At 40.3% G+C, this 21048-nt stretch overlaps 1 protein-coding gene across 1 annotated transcript; it reads left to right on the top strand.

The window, feature by feature from the left end:
* The first annotated feature begins 7303 nt into the window (after positions 1-7303).
* Positions 7304-8335, top strand: LOC149452581 (olfactory receptor 11L1-like). Its single transcript, XM_089689214.1, has one exon. The coding sequence runs from the start codon at positions 7304-7306 to the stop codon at positions 8240-8242; it is 939 nt and encodes a 312-aa protein (XP_089545340.1). The 3' UTR covers positions 8243-8335.
* The last annotated feature ends 12713 nt before the right edge of the window (positions 8336-21048 follow it).

Here is a 21048-nt window from a genome sequence, read left to right on the forward strand (position 1 = left end):
TCAGAAAGTTGGGTCAAGGTCATAGGCCTTACAGCAGGACACTGACCCAAAGCACACATCAAAAAGCACCCAGAAATGGTTTCAGACAAAGCGCTGGAGAGGACTGAACTGGCCAGCAATGAGTCCAGATCTCATTCCCATAGAGCTCCTGTGGAGAGATCTCAAAACATCAGTTGGGGAAAGAAACCCTTCAAATCTGAGAGACCTGGAGCAGTTGGTGAAAGAAGAGTGGTTCAAAATTCCAGCAGAGAGGTGTAAGAAACTTATTGATAGTTACAGGAAGCCATTGAATTCACTTATTTTTTCCAAGGGGTGACTACCAAATATTAAATTGAGCGTGCCAATAAGTTTGTCCAGTCCATTTTGAGGGTTTTGGGTGGAATGTGCCAAATTTGGCTTTTTGTTTGTGCACTTTTTATGTTATACCAATACAAATAAAATAAATACAGTGCCTTGAAAAAGTATTCATACCGCTTGCAATTTTCCACATTTTTCATGTTACAGCTAAAGAGTGTATTTTATTGGGATTTTATGTGATAGACCAACACAAAGCGGTACATAATTGTGAAGTGGAAGGAAAATGATAAATAGTTTTTAATGTTTATTACGAATAAATATATGAAAATTTTGGAGTGCATTTATATTTCTTCTTTCTTCGGAAACCATTAACTAAAATCTAGTGGAACCAATTGCCTTCAGAAGTTACCTAATTAGTAAATAGAGTCCAACTGTGTGTAATTTAATCTCAGTATAAATACAGCTGTTCTGTGAAGCCCTCAGAGGTTTGTTAGAGAACATTAGTGAACAAACAACAGCATGAAATCCAGGGAACACACCAGACAGGTCAGGGATAAAGTTGTGAAGAAGTTTAAAGCAAGGTTATACAAAATTATAAAAATGTGCAAAATGTCAAGGGGTATGAATACTTTTTCAAGGCACCATAAACATGAGAATGCCTAAACATTTGAAATTGCATTTTCAGGGCGGTGCATTATCTGACAGAAATGCAGGGGTGCTGATATTTTTGGCCATGACTGTAGATATAACATAAAGAGAGAGAATCTCTCCAAGGTGAGTGAAGTTCCCTCTGTCACCAGAACAATAGTTCACACGGAGATGTTCACTTCACCTCCTGTTGAAATAGGGCTCTCTTTTAGAGAAATAAGCACCATGTAGTATACCACAACATACAGTACATTAAGTACTGAGAGATAATTTTTTAAAATGTGTTTTTAATTATTATTATTATTATTATTATTATTATTGTTACTTTGCAGTTACTCGTCTTTGTTTATGTAAAGATCACAGGGATAACCATTGACCTGCATATGTCAGTTAAAGCATCCTATTCAGGAAAAAAAATTTAATAAATGTGTTTCTAAATATCCCCTAGTAAAATATTTTAAACCATTAATATTAAACCTTGTTTTTTGCTTGCATTTTTTTTGTTTGTGTTCATTATGTACTCTGATTTATTTTTTGGTGTCACTTTAAAAATGCATTAAATGTTTGAAAAGCTATACATGTATTTAAAAATTGTAAATAACTTTTCAATCTTCTGTGCCAAAAAAACCTTGTAAACAAAACACAAATAAAATAAATAAATAAAATACACAATGTATACTTTGTACATGCAGTAACACAATTTTTGTTTTGTTTTGCTTTAACCAACACCGTTTAAAGTAGAAAAAAAGTCTATTTTATGTTTGGTTTCCAGTTTTTATCTATACATTGCATAGAAAAAAATGCAAGATGGGGAGGGGGTTATAAAAATTGGAGCACTCAGAATCTGTTGCAGCTGTTCATGGTAGCCAATCAGCTTCTAACTTCAGTTTGTTCAGTTAAACATTGGCAATAAAACCTGGACGCTAATTGGTTTCTATGCAGAGCTGCAACAGATTTTGCACTCTGCAGTTTTACTAAATCTCTCCCAATAGCACCTATAGAAAGGTTTGTTTGTCCTGAAAAAAAAATATATGTTTTTGTTTTGCTATCTCAAGCAATGGCAAAGTAATTTTGGAAATCTCTCTATTTTCAACAAAAACATCTGTAAGAATATTTACATTAACACCTTGGCACCAGAGCCTCCTGACCCTTTAAGGGGTTTCTGATGGCGGTATGTGGGTTGGGGTGTATGATCATGTGACTGCAGTGATTGGCTGTCACAGTGGTCATATGAGATCTCCAACAGTCTTTCATGATACCTCAGTGGCTCAAAGTGTTCCACTAGTGTTTTAACATTCTCATTGTGTCAACCACTGAGAGCTTTCCTGGAAAATAATAACTTGGTGGTATCAGAAGCCCTACCGCATTGACAAATTTTCCTCCTTTGGGTACTCTCTATGCTGTCGGGGCTGTGGCCAAGTAGAAAACTGATTACACATACTATGGACATGAAAAAACCTATGAAGTTTCTGGAGGAAGATCTTGTAGCTCCTCTCTAGTCTATCAGGGATCCTAACTAGTCCTTATCCCACTGTGACCATGTAACGGAACCGGACCCGACTGCTCTTGGGTATTTCCGTTAGACTCCTGCTTCCCTCTCCAAACACAGATCCACTGACACCACCGCTGACCATATGAGACTAGATGAGACCAGTCTTGAAATAAATCAGAAAATAGACTACTTTATTTTAACACAGAGACAAGACACAGGACGGGGCAATCCACACCCAGTAACGAGAAACACATCAGCAGACAGTTCCATCAAGGGGAACAGCTGTTGGAAACACCCCCCACCAAGCTAGAAAACAAACACATACATCCCATAATAGTTTGCTTCCAAGCAAGACACACAATAGAACAATGGGATACAACCACATGGCATTAAGCAATGGACAACCCCCACACCAATATTAGAACATTTCACCCCATACCCCTAACAGGCACAGGGTGACTTACACATAATATGGGGAGCTGAGACAGGGGTCTTCCCACCTCTCCAAAGTGAGCTGTGTTCCATGGGCCCCCCACCCAAAGTGACTCCCATCACAGGCCATCTTAAACTTTCCCTCGATTTATCACACAGTAGTGTCACACATTTTGTTAGCTGCCAAGTTGCTGACCTTATCAAATCGCAATAGGTGTCTGAAAAACTGAGAAATCTTAGCGGCCATAGGTATTTTGGTACTCTAAATAACATACTGATGTACAATATTTTACTTATTATCCTTCTATGGGCAAAAATACTTATTTTTATAATTCCTAGATTGTAAGCTCCAAGGAGCAGGGCCCTCCAACCCCCTTCCTGCATTGTTATTGTTCTGTCCCCCATTGTAATGTACAGCGCTGAGCGAACTATTGGCACTTTATAAATACTGTATAATAATAATTCACACTCATTTATGTTCCTGTATTTATTGGTGGATGTGTTGCTTCCTTGAGTGGCATACGTGACTGTTTTTTCTTACTTCTTCTTGTCTTTTTTTTTACTTCTTGTTGTTTATTTTTTTCTTTGTTGAAAAATTAATAAAGATACATTGAAATGAAAGAGTAAGATTTTTTTTATATTTGAAATAAAGAATAAAGATAAAACAGATTTTTCATAAAATGCCTGTGTATAGATAAATAACATACCTTAAAAGTCTCTTACATTAAGGTCCTTCTGTTATATGTTTTTTTCAACTTAGTCAATTAAAGGGATGCTGGTACACCCCTCAACGGGGATGAATTGAAGAATATATGCCCTATATTACATAGAGAGAAGCTGATATTATAAACAATTGCCAACAACTTTTTTGTACTCCAATGATGGCTGCATGACACCTCTCAGGGGGGATTCATTGATGGTGATAACAGTGGACCATGTCTGGGCAATGTGCATCAGCTTGGCTGCAGGTATTCCCCTTTGACAGCTTGTGTAACAGGGTGACAACACTGGAAGACAAGGACAGGGATCTGTCACCCTATAATAGGAAATGATGAAGAAAGACCTTCAAGTCAAGATTACTACAAATTATTTTCATAAAAGCTGAGAATTAAAAAAAATAATACAAAATGACTCTTGAACTTACTTTTCATTATTAACCACTTCCCTACCGCCTTATAGCATAACTACTGCTACAGGGCATCAGGGATGCGCAAAAGCATGTATATATATATATATATATATATATATGTGTGATTTTGCATTTCCGGGTAGGGAGCGCTCACACCACCATTGGAGGCTACAGCTGTCCATCACCGGGTCCCGGCCAGAGATTCGTCTCCCGCACCTGGCAATTGCTGAGGAACACTGACAGGAGAGAGGTATGTGTGATCTCTCCCCTGTCAGCACAAGCATGCTGCTTTGTATTGCTCTGCATAGTAAAGAAATACACAGCAGCATGCTTACACTGTAAAACACACACAGCACAGATAGTAAAACAGCACACAGTTAACCCTTTGATCACCGCAGATGTTAACCCCTTCCTGCCCAGTGTCATTAGTACAGTGTCAGTGCATTTTATTAGCACTGATCACTGTATTAGTGTCACTGGGGATGTCAGTGGTAGTTACTTCCCCCCCAGTGTCAAAATGCCCGCTGCAGTCCCTCTATAATTCGCTGATTGCCACCATTACTAGTATTAAGAAAAAAATTAAAAAACCCAGTATATATACAACCATTTGTAGACGCTATAACTTTAACATAAACCAATTAATTTACACGTATTGGGATTTTTTATAGCACAGAGATGGAGCAGAATACATTTTGGTCTAAATGTATGACATTTAATTTTTAATTTTTTTTTTTACTGGACATGTTTAATAGCAAAATTTGATGAAATTAGATTTTTTTTTAATTTTTATTGGATATGTTTTAGAGCAAAAAGTCAAAAAATATTGTTTTTTTTTCAAAATTGTCAGTCTTTTTTTGTTTATAGTGCAAAAAAAAAAATAAACACAGAAATGATCAAATACTACCGCAAGCAAGCTCAATTCGTGGGAAAAAAAGAATATACATTTTATTTGGGTGCAGCATTGCATGACAAAGCAATTGTCAGTTAAAATAATTCAGTGCCGTATTGCAAAAAATGGCCTGGTCAGGAAGGGGGGTAAATCCTCTGGAGGGCAAGGGGTTATAGTTTATATGATTTTTTGACCCAGACTTTTTAAACTTTAAGTTTCAATATTTTTATTGAAGTTTTTAAAGACAGAACAGGGTAATGGTATACGGTTCAACAACAAAAAAGAAAAATGTTGTAATACATTAAAGAGATGAGTGTTGTACCCCTCTAGAAATTGGGGGGGTGTTATAAAGGTCTATAAGACAATGCAATCAGAGGTATTCTAAGTAATGTGTTGAACTTGGTGAAGTGTGTGGGGTATTGGGTGTTGAGGGAGTATTAAAGAGAAGAAGGTAGGGAGAGGAGAGGAGGGGGGGGGCTTTTTTAAACTTTTAAAGTGCCTGTTTGACTACAAAATATGTAACACATAAAATGTTTAAATTAATGGAAAAATAGCCTACAAATGATTCTCTACAATACACACTTCACTCAGAAAAAAAAATCAGATTAGACTACTATTGAGCTCTCAAATTAAAGGAATACAAATTGGCTTTTCATGACCAGTAATGATTAATGTCCAGAGTTTGCAGCATCAGCTTACAACAATCAATTTGATAAGCTGTCCACTAAAAACAACAAACAGTAAAGTAAAGTAAATTCTGAATTAATGTCTGCAAATGAGAAATATATAACACAATATACACTGATTTTATAGCACACTGTTGACTTGATCTACTGACAATAAATTAAGCTTGTTTTCTTGAAATAAATCGTTAAGAAATAATTTCCTTGTGTGAATAAAAAAATTAATCCCATGAAAATATCAACACTCCCTATCCATGCCCAGTGTTGCCATGTAATGTATTCTAGTTATCTATAAAAGAAGAGCTACTCTGTATTAGAAATAAATCTTCATTCTGTGAATAACATCTCCTGCTGATCAGAGCTTTCTTGGTTATTACATTCACTTTAATGATGTTTGCAAGTTTTTCCCCAGAACTATCAGTTCACTATTCTTATTGAAAAGGGAAGAAAAACGAATCCTACCTAGGAAAGGCTGATAAATATTCTTGAAATCTAACAATCTGGAGTGCTATATTACTATATAAATATTTTTTCAGTTTTGATTTGCAAATATTTTTGTCTGACTTTTCTTAATGCTGTGAATCTTTTTTCTGTTAAAGAAAATCGGATTAGATGGAATTAGATATCTAATCCTAGCCATTATGAATTTACTTTAAATCTGTTTAATATTCAGTATTCAATGTCACATAACTGACCAACCTTAATCAGTTTTTGACTTGCACTCACACCAACAAAGTGAACTTCCTTCCTTCCTGTATTCCCTGCGTCCTTCCTTCCTTCCTGTATTCCCTGCGTCCTTCATTCTTTCCTGTATTCCTTGTGTCCTTCTTTAGTTCCTGTATTCCCTGCGTCCTTCCTTCCTTCCTGTATTCCCTGTGTCCTTCCTTCCTGTATTCCCTGCATCCTTCCTTCCTTCCTGTATTCCCTGCATCCTTCCTTCCTTCCTGTATTCCCTGCGTCCTTCCTTCCTTCCTGTATTCCCTGCGTCCTTCCTTCCTTCCTGTATTCCCTGTGTCTTTCCTTCCTTCCTGTATTCCCAGCATCCTTCCTTCCTTCCTGTATTCCCTGTGTCCTTCTTTCCTTCCTGTATTCCCTGCGTCCTTCCTTCCTGTATTCCCTCCATCCTTCCTTCCTTCCTGTATTGCCTTCATCCTTCCTTCCTTCCTGTATTCCCTGCATCCTTCCTTCCTTCCTTCCTTCCTTCCTTCCTTCCTGTATTCCCTGCGTCCTTCTTTCCTTCTTGTATTCCCTGCATCTTTCCTTCCTTCCTGTATTCCCTACATCCTTCCTTCCTTCCTTCTTTCCTTCCTTTATTCTCTGCGTACTCTTTCCTTCCTTCCTTCCTTCCTTCCTTCTTTCCTTCCTGTATTCTCTGCGTACTTCTTTCCTTCCTTCCTTCCTTCCTTCCTGTATTCCCTGCGTCCTTCTTTCCTTCTTGTATTCCCTGCATCCTTCCTTCCTTCCTGTATTCCCTGCATCCTTCCTTCCTTCCTTCCTGTATTCCCTGCGTCCTTCCTTCCTTCCTGTATTCCCTGCATCCTTCCTTCCTTCCTTCCTTCCTTCCTTCCTTCCTTCCTTCCTGTATTCCCTGTGTCCTTCCTTCCTGTATTCCCTGCGTCCTTCCTTCCTTCCTGCATTCCCTGAGTCCTTCCTTTCCTCCTTCCTTCCTTCCTAAAATTTCCATCAACTAGACTAGGCAGATTTGCCTATTTGTAATCTTCTGATTTCAGCAAATGGAAACAAAAAATGTGAGCAGAATTACAACCATTCACCTCTTAGGATTTCAGATTCCCCAAAATATAAAATTTTTATTGTTTTTTCTTTTCCTTTTGCTTTATTGTGTGACAATATGTGGAAACCTCCTGATCATCACACTGGTGTCCTACAGCAGAACCCTTCATTCCCCCATGTACTTCTTCCTCTCCCAGCTCTCTGTATTGGATATCTTACTAGCGACTGATATTCTTCCAAACGTGATTGGAGCTGTTTTAGTCAAAAAGAGTTTCATGTCATTCTCTGGTTGCCTCGCTCAGTTTTATTTCTTTGTTATCACAGAACCTTCAGAGTGTCTTCTTCTGACTGTGATGTCTTATGACAGATATTTGGCCATCTGTAAACCATTGCATTATACTTTGAAAATGAATTACCAGGTTTGCTGGATGCTGGTCATCCTATGCTGGATTTTAGGTATGTGTACAGCTTTGGTTTACATCGTAACCATATCAAAATTACAGTTTTGTGGTCCTAATGTTATTGATCACTTTTTCTGTGACTATGATCCTATCATACAGCTTTCCTGCTCTGACATCACCACTGCTCTTTTTGAAGCGGAGATTTTGAGTTTTATATTTACTGTCATCCCGTTCTCCATCATTATTGTATCATATGCGTATATTATATCTGCTATTTTTAAAATCCCATCTACTACTGGAAGACAGAAAGTTTTCTCAACTTGCAGCTCCCACCTGACTGTGGTTTGCATTTATTATGGTTCTCTAGTTTGTGTATATTTGATACCTAATAGAGGACAGACAAGAACAAATACTAAACTCCTATCATTACTCTACACTGTAGTCACACCAATGATAAACCCACTTATATACAGCCTGAGGAATCAAGAATTGAAAAATGTTGTTGGCAAAATCATCCAAAACTTTGTAAACATGCAGTGACTAACATTTGTACCTAGTTATAATAATTCTACATTTTATGCAGAGTATTTAAGTATAATAGACCAACATTTTCGCCTAATAAATGCTATTGCTTGAAAATGTCTATATTTATTGATTCGGATGCTGAATAAAAATGTGAAAAAATATACAATAGATTTATGATGGGCTAAAAAAAAGTTGAGCAAAATGTGTAAATATTTGGGGGTTGATTTACTAAAGGCAAATAGACCTTGCACTTTGCAAAGTCCATCTACAGAGTCCAGCTTAACTCTATAGGGTCCTGCCTCATGACTGTGCTATCCTAATAGCTGAATACCCCTCTACTACCTATGGGACTGTTATATGTTAACCCCATCTCTCCAGCACCAACATATCACCTATTGCTACAGGCTCCAGCATTTTATTGTACAGCGGAGAGCAGGGGCGGACTGACCATTTGGAAACTCAGGCACTGCCCGAGGGCCCGGGGTCAGTAGGTGGCCCCATGAGATGCCCCTGGTACCTTTTTCATAGGCTTTTTTGAGTTTGGGCAAGGACACAGGGGCCCCATGATCCCCTATTGCCCGGGGGCCCCATGGGTTGTCAGTCCGCCCCTGGCAGAGAGATTTTATCTATTCCTATAGCTGAACATTTCCTGACTACCCATCGGACTGTAATATTTAAACCCACCTCTCCAGTGCTAATATATTATTATTTGTTACACTTTGCAAGTGCAGTTGCTCCAGAATGTAGTAAATGAGGTAGAGATTCACTTTGCAAAGAATACCCAATCACATGCAGGGAAAAAAAACAAAACATTTTGCTTGCATGTGATTGGATGATGGAAGTCAGAAGAGCTTCTACTCATTTACTAAGCTCTGGAGCAACTGCTTTTGCAGAGTGCACAGACTGTTTGCCTTTAGTAAATCAACCCCTTTTCTGGCACATATGTGAGGAAATTTTAAGTGGAAACTTTGAGTTAACAGGCAGAATTTTTCTAAAATGCATTTTTGAAGACATATACCGTATTTTTCGCCATATAAGACGCTCCGGAATATAAGACGCACCCAATTTTAAAGGAGGAAAATCTAGAAAAAAAAGATTCTGAACCCAATACTGTAGTAAAATATTTTATATCAACTGTATAAAGTTAACAGCAGTTTAAGAACAATTTTATGCCAACCATGTAACAAATCCAGAAATGAAAGAACTCACGGTTCGGATTGTTCCACGGATCAGGAGTCACGGATCGGATCTTTTTCGGATCAGTAAAAAAAAACAACAAGACAAACATACCGGTACGTTTTGTCTTTTTGTTTAATACATCATCCACCATTGCCCCCACTCATCACGTAATGTCCACCATTGCCCCCGCTCATCACTGTAAAGTCCACCATTGCCCCCCACTCGTCATCACCATCACTGTTCCAGTGCAACATTGCCCCCACATTAGTAATAATAGCCAGTAACATTGCCCCCACATTAGTAATAATAGCCAGTAACATTGCCCCCACATTAGTAATAATAGCCAGTAACATTGCCCCCACATTAGTAATAATAGCCAGTAACATTGCCCCCACATTAGTAATAATAGCCAGTAACATTGCCCCCACATTAGTAATAATAGCCAGTAACATTGCCCCCACATTAGTAATAATAGCCAGTAACATTGCCCCCACATTAGTAATAATAGCCAGTAACATTGCCCCCACATTAGTAATAATAGCCAGTAACATTGCCCCCAACATAGTAATAATAGCCAGTAACATTGCCCCCACATTAGTAATAATAGCCAGTAACATTGCCCCCACATTAGTAATAATAGCCAGTAACATTGCCCCCAACATAGTAATAATAGCAAGTAACATTGCCCCCACATTAGTAATAATAGCCAGTAACATTGCCCCCAACATAGTAATAATAGCCAGTAACATTGCCCCCAACATAGTAATAATAGCCAGTAACATTGCCCCCACATTAGTAATAATAGCCAGTAACATTGCCCCCAACATAGTAATAATAGCCAGTAACATTGCCCCCACATTAGTAATAATAGCCAGTAACATTGCATTGCCCCGCTCCTCACCTGTTGTTGTAGATCCGCGCTATGGTAGGATCCACGAGCAGAGGGGGTGATGACATCAGCTCGCACCGCCAGGTGTACTAAGATGGCCGACCGCTCCAGAGATAGGCCAAAGCCGCGGCCTTTCCTACGGCCGTGGCTGCGCCTCACGGATTCTCTCTCTATTCGTCGTATAAGACGCACCAACTTTTCCCCCCCAGTTTTGGGGAAGAAAAAGGGCGTCTTATACAGCGAAAAATACGGTAATAGTCGAAGTAGGTATTAGATTTTATGCTGCTCTAGGCAACACAAAAATTGTTAACCCCCCCCACACCAACCCCTCTCTCCTGACCTCAAGAGAGCCTTCCACTACCACCACCCTCCATACACCGGCCAACCCCCCCCCTCCCAGCAAGAGAGAGAAAGACACTCACCTTCACAGCTCCAAATATCCCCTGGAATGAGAATCAGGCTCAGCATACACCATCAAGAAACCCGCAGCCTTTCTCGGATCCCACCTGGTCCACATGCCACATGTATGTTGGAAGGAGGAGCTGCTGGAGTCAACATCAGCTGAGCGCTGCGGAGAGGCGGACTGGCCGACCAATGGACTGTGGAGCCTGATGTAAGGAGCCACTGCTTGATTAACGACCCCTAGAGAAGGAGATCTGAGTATGGGGAGAGCGGACCAGTGGACACCAGTATATGCTGAAAGGATCTAAGGGTTTGATCCCACTATACGCTTTGACCCTTACGGGTCAAAGCCTGGAGGTGAGAGGCTAATCTAGCCGTGTGTTGGAGTTACTGCACCTGGAGTCACTTCATTATATGGTCACGTTTGTTTGGAATTGCAGTAGTGGTGTCACCCACTTATCGGACATTTTTTACACAACATATTTATTTGGTTGTTCTTTAGAGCGATATTTGCACTGTATTTGCACATGTTGTCACAGTTTTTTATTTTTTATTATTATAATTATTTATTTTAAATTATATCCATGTGTGAGTTTTATCATTAAGAATTATTCACTATATTATTAATACACTGAATTCATATATTATGTTTTGTTAAGGTATATATGTAATATTAGTTTTATTTAGATCACCATGACCACTTGATGATTATTATATTTATTGTTGATTCACATGGTTTATTGCATATATTATTTTTTGAAGGTTGCTATAGAGCGGCACTTTTTTTCACTTTAGTATTTTTGGGATATATTGGTAGCGCCACATTTTTTTAGATTTTGTTTTTATTTTTATCACATGTCACATGTGTCCCTTCTTCTGTCCCTTCATCTGGGAAGCAGTGCTGCCCCCCTGAAAAATGCCGCCCTAGGCAAATGCCTTGTTTGCCTTGTGGTAAAAACACCCCTGGCTTTGGCACTGACATGTGAGCAGTTGCTTGGATTAATTATTTTTAAATCTCAAAATTCAGTCATACAATACTGTATACTATAATGTATGTACTCTCCAGTGCCTCAGGATATGCACAGCCAAAGGGAAGCCAAGGGAACCAGGACAGCGACAACCAAAGCAAATGCTTCAGGGGTGCCACCGGCATCACCAGCGAGGCTCCCATCATCCATCCACTACACATCTGCACAAGAGGCTGGTCAGTAGCTCTGAGGAAAGGGATTTGTCCCCGAAACTCGTCAGCCATTTGACAGTTGGAACACCTTGCTTGCCGTTGTGGCCATCTTTATTGTGCAAAGGCTTTTTATATACATGCTTCATCTGTGAGTATGTTTTTATCCTTTATACCTTTGAATAAACCTTGGCTAATGCACTAGGTGTGTGCACCACCTGTGTATTCTCTATCCACTGTATACTATATGGCCAAACATATGTTGGCACTGCTCCAGTTTTTTTATAGATCAGATTCCTTTTCAGTGAAGAGTATTGATAAAGCAAGATCATACATTTTATAAAACTGTGCACATCTAACAATACTGGAAGAGTTTGGAGAGGTCCTTTTCTGTGCCAGCACAATTATGCCCTTGTGAACAAAGCCAGCTCCGTAAAGATATGGTTTGAGGAGTTTGGTATTTAGGGACTAGAGTGCCTGCACAAAACCCAGACCTCAACTCTATTGAACACCACTGGATCTCACTAAAACACAGAATGGAAGCCAGGACTTCTTATTCACAATAAGAACCAGACCTCCCCATGCTGTTTTGTTGAATAGGCACAAACTCCCAGAGACACATGCCAAAATATTCCAAAGGCCAGGAGAAAGAAAGACAACCTAATCTTAATGTCTAGAGTTTTGCAATGAGGTGCCCAACAAACTTACCCAAGTGTGATAGACATGTGAGTGAGGTGCTTCCAATGCACTGAATTGCTGCCATGTGATTGGCTGATTAGCAATTTATGTTACCAAGCAATTGAACAGGTGGACCTAATAGAGTGGCTGGTGAGTGTATTATTATTATTATTATACAGTACAGGATTTATATAGCGCCGACAGTTTGCTCAGCGCTTTACATTATGGTGGGAGACAGTACAGTAACAATACAGTTCAGTACAAGAGGGATGTGAGGGCCCTGCTCCTTGGAGCTTACAATCTAGTAGGGAGGGGATAGTGGTACAAAAGGTAATGACTGTGGGGGATGGAGTGGTAGGAAGAGTAGAGGATTCCAGTATTAGCTGAGGTTGGGGTAGGCTTCCCTGAAGAGATGGGTTTTCAGAGAGCGCCTAAAAGGGAGCAGAGTAGGTGATAGTCTGATAAATTGGGGTAGAGAGTTCCAGAGGATGGGGAAAGCCCTGGAGAAGTCCTGGAGATGAGCATAGGAGGAGGAGACAAGGGAGCTAGAGAGCAGGAGGTCTTGCGAGGAGTGGAGAGTACGGTTTGGGTGATATTTAGAGACAAGATCGGTGATGTAATTTGGGGCAGTGTTATGAAAGGCTTTATACATCAGTGTTAGTGTTTTGAATTTTATCCATTGGGCAATGGGAAGCCAGTGGAGGGATTGGCATAGAGGGGTGGAGGACACTGAGTGGAGGCCAGTGGAGAGATTGGCAGAGAGGGGCGGAGGACACTGAGTGGAGGCCAGTGGAGGGATTGGCAGAGAAGGATGGAGGACACTGAGTGGAGGCCAGTGGAGGGATTGGCAGAGAGGGGTGGAGGACACTGAGTGGAAGCCAGTGGAGGGATTGGCAGAGAAGGATAGAGGACACTGAGTGGAGGCCAGTGGAGGGATTGGCAGAGAAGGATGGAGGACACTGAGTGGAGGCCAGTGGAGGGATTGGCAGAGAAGGATGGAGGACACTGAGTGGAGGCCAGTGGAGGGATTGGCAGAGAAGGATGGAGGACATTGAGTGGAGGCCAGTGGAGGGATTGGCAGAGAGGGGTGGAGGACACTGAGTGGAGGCCAGTGGAGGGATTGGCAGAGAAGGATGGAGGACACTGAGTGGAGGCCAGTGGAGGGATTGGCAGAGAGGGGTGGAGGACACTGAGTGGAAGCCAGTGGAGGGATTGGCAGAGAAGGATAGAGGACACTGAGTGGAGGCCAGTGGAGGGATTGGCAGAGAAGGATGGAGGACACTGAGTGGAGGCCAGTGGAGGGATTGGCAGAGAAGGATGGAGGACACTGAGTGGAGGCCAGTGGAGGGATTGGCAGAGAAGGATGGAGGACATTGAGTGGAGGCCAGTGGAGGGATTGGCAGAGAGGGGTGGAAGACACTGAGTGGAAGCCAGTGGAGGGATTGACAGAGAAGGATAGAGGACACTGAGTGGAGGCCAGTGGAGGGATTGGCAGAGAAGGATGGAGGACACTGAGTGGAGGCCAGTGGAGGGATTGGCAGAGAAGGATGGAGGACACTGAGTGGGGGCCAGTGGAGGGATTGGCAGAGAAGGATGGAGGACACTGAGTGGAGGCCAGTGGAGGGATTGGCAGAGAGGGGTGGTAGATACAGAACGGTTAGTAAGGTGGATGAGTCTGGCAGCAGCATTCAGTGAGTGTAAAACTCATCCCAGAAGGCAATGACTACGGGAAAGGTCCCAAAAAAAATTGTATAGAGTAGCTGGAGAGATTCTGCATATGAAACATTGTGCCCCCAATGGGAAGGAGACGGTGTAGCCTATCTGGTGTATGAGTCCTCATGCACACTTAATGTTTTTACTACAGCTGTTTTTGTCCTTTGACTTTTTTTCTACAGTCAAACTCCCCAGCATGTCATCCTATGTGTCCATGCACACATACGCTGTAATCAATGTTTTTTGGCTGGGATGTTTTTTGACAGAAAAAAATCCCCAAACTAGTGGGTTACTAGAGGAGTTTTTTAGTTATAAAAACGCTCTAATGTTGAAAAACGGGGAAGAACATGGTAAAACTCTGCAAACTGGCATTTTTGGACTTTTTTTAACCAAAACAAATTTTTTGTGGTAAAAAACAATCTAAAAAATGCAAATGCGGAAAAATGCGGGAAAACACTGGTAATCGTGGGAAAATGCTGCTAAACGCTAATGCAAAAGTGCTAAAAAAAGCTGAAAAACCTCACTTTTTAATGTGAATTTACACAGCTAACGTAACCGGCATTATCAAACCGTCCCGTGTGCATGAGGACCAATGCAAGTAATGGATAAATTTAAATTGGATACATTTGTCTGCTGTGCTGATTATATTAGGGAATCAGGTATCTGTTGCCTCCTCTCAGCCATCCTCAGGAAGGTCTGGTATGAACTTCAACCATTTTGTAAAGGAAAGTCCATATGGTTGTGGCCCTACAGCTGGCAGAATTTGGTAGAATGTGGTGGTCGCCTTTATATCAGGGCCGTAGATATTTTTTTGTTCTGGGGGGGGTTCAGTAGCAGGTACCAGGTAAAAAATGTTTTAATAAAATAAAATATGACAGTCATTCTTCATTCATGTCACAGCACAGCAACAGGGTGGTTTGTGCTGCTGTGTGGTGACATGCGGCACCATCCTGTGCACTGCGATAAAATGCAGCACAGCTCACTGCACCGTACCTCCGGGCAATGTTGCAGTGTGAACGGGGCACACAGAACTGTGTGTCCTAGCAGTGACCTGTGTTCATTCAATGTAATAAAACACAAGTCATTGCAGTATGTGTGAACACAGCCTAAGACATGATAATAGTCAAGCCATCCTTACTGTGCAACCTTATCTGAGCATTGCAAAGTCCACTACATTGGGGTAGGCTATTTATAAGCCATTCAAACTACTACAGGAGATGGTCAGAGACTGTGGACCTGCTACAGGAGATGGTCAGAGACTGTGGACCTGCTACGGGAGATGCTCAGATACTGCAGACATGATAGGGAAGATGGTCAGAGACTGCAGACATGCTAGGGTCTGATAAGATCAGACTTTACCCTTCTGATTGAAGAGCCAGGTACTCACCCTCTTAGACCAACCTCTCCTGATACAAAATCTTTTGGTACAATAATGTTACTAGGTGCTTTTTTTTGTGTTTAGACATGGTGATTCATTGCCTTTCACATAATATCCAGGGTTTTAATTCTCCAAATAAGCGCAAAACAGCCTTCCTCCAGTGTAGACGGCTGGGGGCGAAGATCCTTTTATTACAAGAGACCCATTTCATGGTGGATAAACATCCTATATTTTTCCACAAATCATATAAACAAGCATTTTACACTTTACATTCCACCAAAAGTAGGGAGACGGTGATCCTTCTTCATAACTCGTTTCCCTTGGAGGTGCAACAGGTCCATCGTGACCCCGAGAGCAGGTTTATTATTATCAAGGGCACCCTTCTGGGCCATGAACTTACAATAGCCAATGCACCAAATTTTTCAAATTTTTTTTTATGTTCTTGATAAGTTCCTGTTCTCCCATTTATTGGTAGGCGGTGACTTTAATTTGGTGGACAGCCCTTTATTAGATAGAAGTTCTTCCTCACCCTCTTCCCCGGCCTTCCTTAACTCTCTTACTAAACGATTAGAGCCATTTTAGCTGGTGGACTCTTGGAGGGCTTACAATGTGAAAGCTAGGGATTATACATTTTATTCCTACCTGCATGACTCTTATGCTAGGTTGGATTACATATATTGCTATCCGATCCTTCTGGCCAACTCCATGAAAGTTGGGATACGCTTGTGTTCTTGGTCGGATCATACTATTGTTGCGTTGTCTGTCACCTTTATAGGCTTAGTTTCCACTCCCTAACTCCTGGTGGCTGAATGACTCTATGTTTACAGATGCCATCTCACGTCAAGAAGTAGCTACCTCAATCCAAGAGTATTTTCACTTGAACGATACCCCTGATACCTCTCCGGCTATGCTGTGGGTGGTCACACAAATGTGTTTAACCTAACAATAATCACTTCAAATATTTCTAAATCTCCCTAGGCGCAAAAAGTTACACTCTCTCCCCTGAAAGTTCAAAAAGTCAGTATAACAATCTTTCAGCGTCTGTGATATCCTCAAACATATTACACGTGCTCCCAAATTTAATCCACCTTCATGGAGATATTTCTTTTAATCCGTGAGAACCTCAAAAAAAGAAAACTCAATATAGTTGTTAGGAATCTGGGTATGACCAGAAATGTGTGGACTGACACAGGGAAACGCAGGCTTCCGGTATAGTATAAACAATACAATTTATTAAAGACTAACAATACATAAACGCAGTGCAAGACTAAACATAAACACAGTGCAACCAAACCTCCAACAGATAACAATAAGAACAATACTAAACGTAGTCAGGCAGGCCGGGTTGGTAGCAAACGGGCAGGCAAGGTACAAGGAGCAGGCGGAAGAGTAGTCAGGAATAGCCGAGGTCAGTACAGGCAGAGTTCATGTAGAGTCAGGATTCAAGCAGGCAGGATCAGGATACAGGGGCCAAGGGAAACAGTACAACAAGGCACTGACTGCAGGTCTGGCCATTCCTTAAATACACCACCTGCAATCAGCTTCAGGTGATGGCTGATTGCAGGAGTGAGCTTCTGGTTGCTGAGAGCACCCACTGGCTAGCCCAGGTACTGCAGCCCACAAGGCAGGTGAGTCCCACCACCATTAGCGAGTCCATTCCTGACAATAGTGCATTATCCCACACAAATATACAAAATATCATATAATCACCCTGTGGTTACTGGCGTGTCACCCCACTTAGTGCGCACATCTAAATGGCTGTATTAAACACCCTTACCCTATAAAAACTTGTCTCTACCTCTCAATATCATATACTCTAAAACCGTGCTCCAATCCGTCCTTTTCTTTCTTCAATTTTTTCCTAAAAAAACCCCCAATAATAGTGCACTATCCTTTTGGATACGAAAAAGTGCTTCCCTAATATTCACGGTACACGTGTAAATGTGAAATACACTCTCCGTCATCTTACACAACATGCACCTTACCAGACTAATCACTTTCTTAAGTGTAAAAGGCTCTCCTCATCCAACCATCCCTGCTCTGTTCACTCTCCATGTGGTAGCATAATGAGGGTCAAAACAAAATCTTTATAGTGTAGTATGTCATAATAAAAGGGATTTAGTTTAATAAAGTTATGCTTTCAATAAACAAATAGGAAAAACCTTTTTTACTCCTCTTTTATAGGTAAAAAATGAATCCTCTGTAAAATGTCAATCAGTGAATGAAAAAATCTCAGTCAAGATGGCTGCTCCGCAACTTCCATTTTTTACATCTACATCTGACGTCACTTCCTTGACGCGTTTCGTCACTTCTGGCTTCTTCACAAAGGGTGTGTGCGTCGGACGAGCGGCCACTTATATAGTCTTGCACCTCCCCTTGATGCGGAGTGATATCATCATCTTGATACAGGGCACTGGTCCACTAATCTAAAACCACTACTTATATCTTTACCTGGCTAAGCGGAACCGCATATACAATTTAATATCTGCATTTATGTGGACATCACCATCACCTTAATCCTTATAGACATACTTCAGTGTTTAATGGCAACACTATTATATATTACCATATCCAGTACCATCTAGTGGTATAACCCTTAAATGCACTGATATCTCCCTATACAGAATAGATAACAAATAATGAATATTAAAATTACTTAATTATCCCCTCTAATACCCTATAAATTAGTTTAATAATCAATACCTACAGCCTAATAATATTTTATCAACCCCATATATTAAAACATCTAAATTGGGTCTTATCTTTTCAGTCTCGCAGGGTTCGACATTTTTCGGAGACCAAAATTTTGCCATGGTGTTGTCATCTCCGCAGACTTTTTGCTGGTGGTATGATCGAGCTCTTATTAGACTGATTATCTGATTTTCAGAGAGGTGTGTATTTTATATCCTTTGATATGTTACATACTCTTTTTGATATCCCTCATTGTGAATATTATCGTTACCGGCAAATATAAAAAATTTTTAGTTCTCATTTTGGATTGACGCCCGCGTTACTAATTTTGAACATTTAAGCCATGACTCGCACAGGGGTAGGGGTCTTTCCTCGGATTTATATTGCTCCTTCTTGAACACCATTTTTCGCTCACCTCCCTTGTATAGACAGAAATGGGAGGTTGATTGTGGTGTTACATTGTCAGATGAGGACTGGGATTCCATGGTGGATAATATACGTAGGGGCTCTAGATTTATCTTGGTCCGTGAGACAGCCCTTAAGGTTTTAACCTGTTGGTTCTATACCCCCTCGAGACTACTTGTCATGTTTCCTGGAACGTCACACCTCTGTATTAGGGGATGTGGCCTTTCTGGTACCTTTGTGCATATGTTTTGGAATTGTCCTGGTCTTTCCTTGATCTGGCGCAGGATCTCGGAGGTGGCTTCTGCCTTGGCAGGTTCTGCGGTGGATTTATATCTCTGCAAATTTGCTTGTTGGGTGCATTCATTTCTGGGATCCCAGTCAACCTAATGAGGCTAATTCACACTATCTGCGTCTCTATCCTATGAGCCATTGCCCTTCATTGGAAGTCATCAGTAGTCCTTTTGGCCTCTGTTTTGAGGAGAGTGGATATGGTCATGCTCATGAAACGTATTCAATGTACATAATTGGATAGGATGCATTTATGCAACAGAAAATGGGATGGTTGGAAAACACATTGACACTTAATGTTTGATTGATGGTCTGTCATAGGTTGAACCTTTGTTAGCTATGCAGTTGTTCTGCATATCTTGCTGCCTACCTCTTTCATGTACTTGGTCTTTATTTTTTTTATGACTGTGTTTTATATTACTGTTCATTACCTATGTGCCTTTTCCTTGTTGTGTAGTCTACCTCATGGTGTTGTGTGGTTTTTGCACTCTACATCTTAATAAAAATGTTTGTTAACAAAAAAAGAAACACACATATTTAACCATTTCAATACCGTGCAATTTTACACCTTCCTGCCCAGGCCATTTTTCAGGTTTCAGCGCTCTCACACTTTGAATGACAATTGCGCGGTCATACAACACTGTACCCAAACTAAAATTTTATCATTTTCTTCACACAACTAGAGCTTTCTTTTGGTGGTATCGAATCACCGCTGGGGTTTTATTTTTTGCTAAATTAACAAAAAAAGACCAACATTTTTGAAAAAAAAACACATTTTTCTTTGTTTCTGTTATAAAAGTTTACAAATAAATAATTGTTCTTCATAAATTTAGGCCGAGATGTATTCTGCTACATGTCTTTGGTGAAAATAACCCAAATTAGGATGTATTATTTAGTTTGTAGGAAAGTTATAGAGTTCACAAACTATGGTATAGATCTGAAAATTGATCAATCCTGAAGTACTGACAGCCAATCTAATTTCTTGAGGTCCAAGAATGTCAGAATAGTACAGATATCCCCAAATGACCCCTTTTTGCAGAGTAGACAGTCCGACGTACTTCATAAGAGGCATGGCGAGTTTTTTGAAGTTGTATTTTTTTTGTCATAATTTTTCGAAAATGAAATAATTAAAAAAATTATTTTCACTATTTTTGTTTTTTACATACTGTCACCAGTGAAGTACAGCGTCATCATATAACTGGCATGGCGGTGATCAGGGACACTGACTGGTGACAGTATGAAAAAAAAAATATATTTTTTTTTTATTTTTTTATTATTTTTAATTTTTTATTACATTTTTTTAAATTTTTTTAAAGATTTTTTTTCATATTTGACTATGACCAAAATAGTACAATGTTACCATAGTAACATTGTACTACTTTGGGGAAGTGATCAGTATTTTTTTTTACACAATTTGCTTATAGCAAAGAATTACTTTGCTATAAGCAAGCATTTACCTGAATGAAATCGATTCATTCAGCTTTTTTTTTTTTTTTTGTGCTTAGCTGTTATTTGGCCACAGCTAATCACATGACATGTGCATGTGATTAGCTGTGACCATTTACAGCTAGGCACTAGTATACAATGGATGGCATGAATGAAGCCATCCATTGTATACAACTGTCATGTGACCTGCTGTGATTGGTCACAGCAGGTCACATGGTACCAGCTAGAGATGAGCGAATTTCTCAAAAATTCGATTCGGCTGATTCGGCGAATTCCAGTGTGAAATTCGATTCGATGCGAATTTCTTCGCTACGAAGATGACTTATAAAAAGGGTTTCTAGGCTTCAGAGAGCCTTTAAATTAGTGCAGAACACTGTACCTTTAATTTAAATGCCCTTGGAGATGAGGAAAGAGAAGGAGAAGGAGAAGGAGAAGGATGAGAAGAAGGAGAAGGAGAAGGATGAGAAGAAGGAGAAGGAGAAGGATGAGAAGAAGGAGAAGGAGAAGGATGAGAAGAAGGAGAAGGATGAGGAGAAGGAGAAGGATGAGAAGAAGGAGAAGGATGAGAAGAAGGA

This window comes from Staurois parvus, unplaced genomic scaffold (assembly GCF_062004578.1).
Source record: "Staurois parvus isolate SC_StPar_1 unplaced genomic scaffold, SC_StPar_1.0 ptg000470l, whole genome shotgun sequence".
NCBI lineage: Eukaryota > Metazoa > Chordata > Amphibia > Anura > Ranidae > Staurois > Staurois parvus.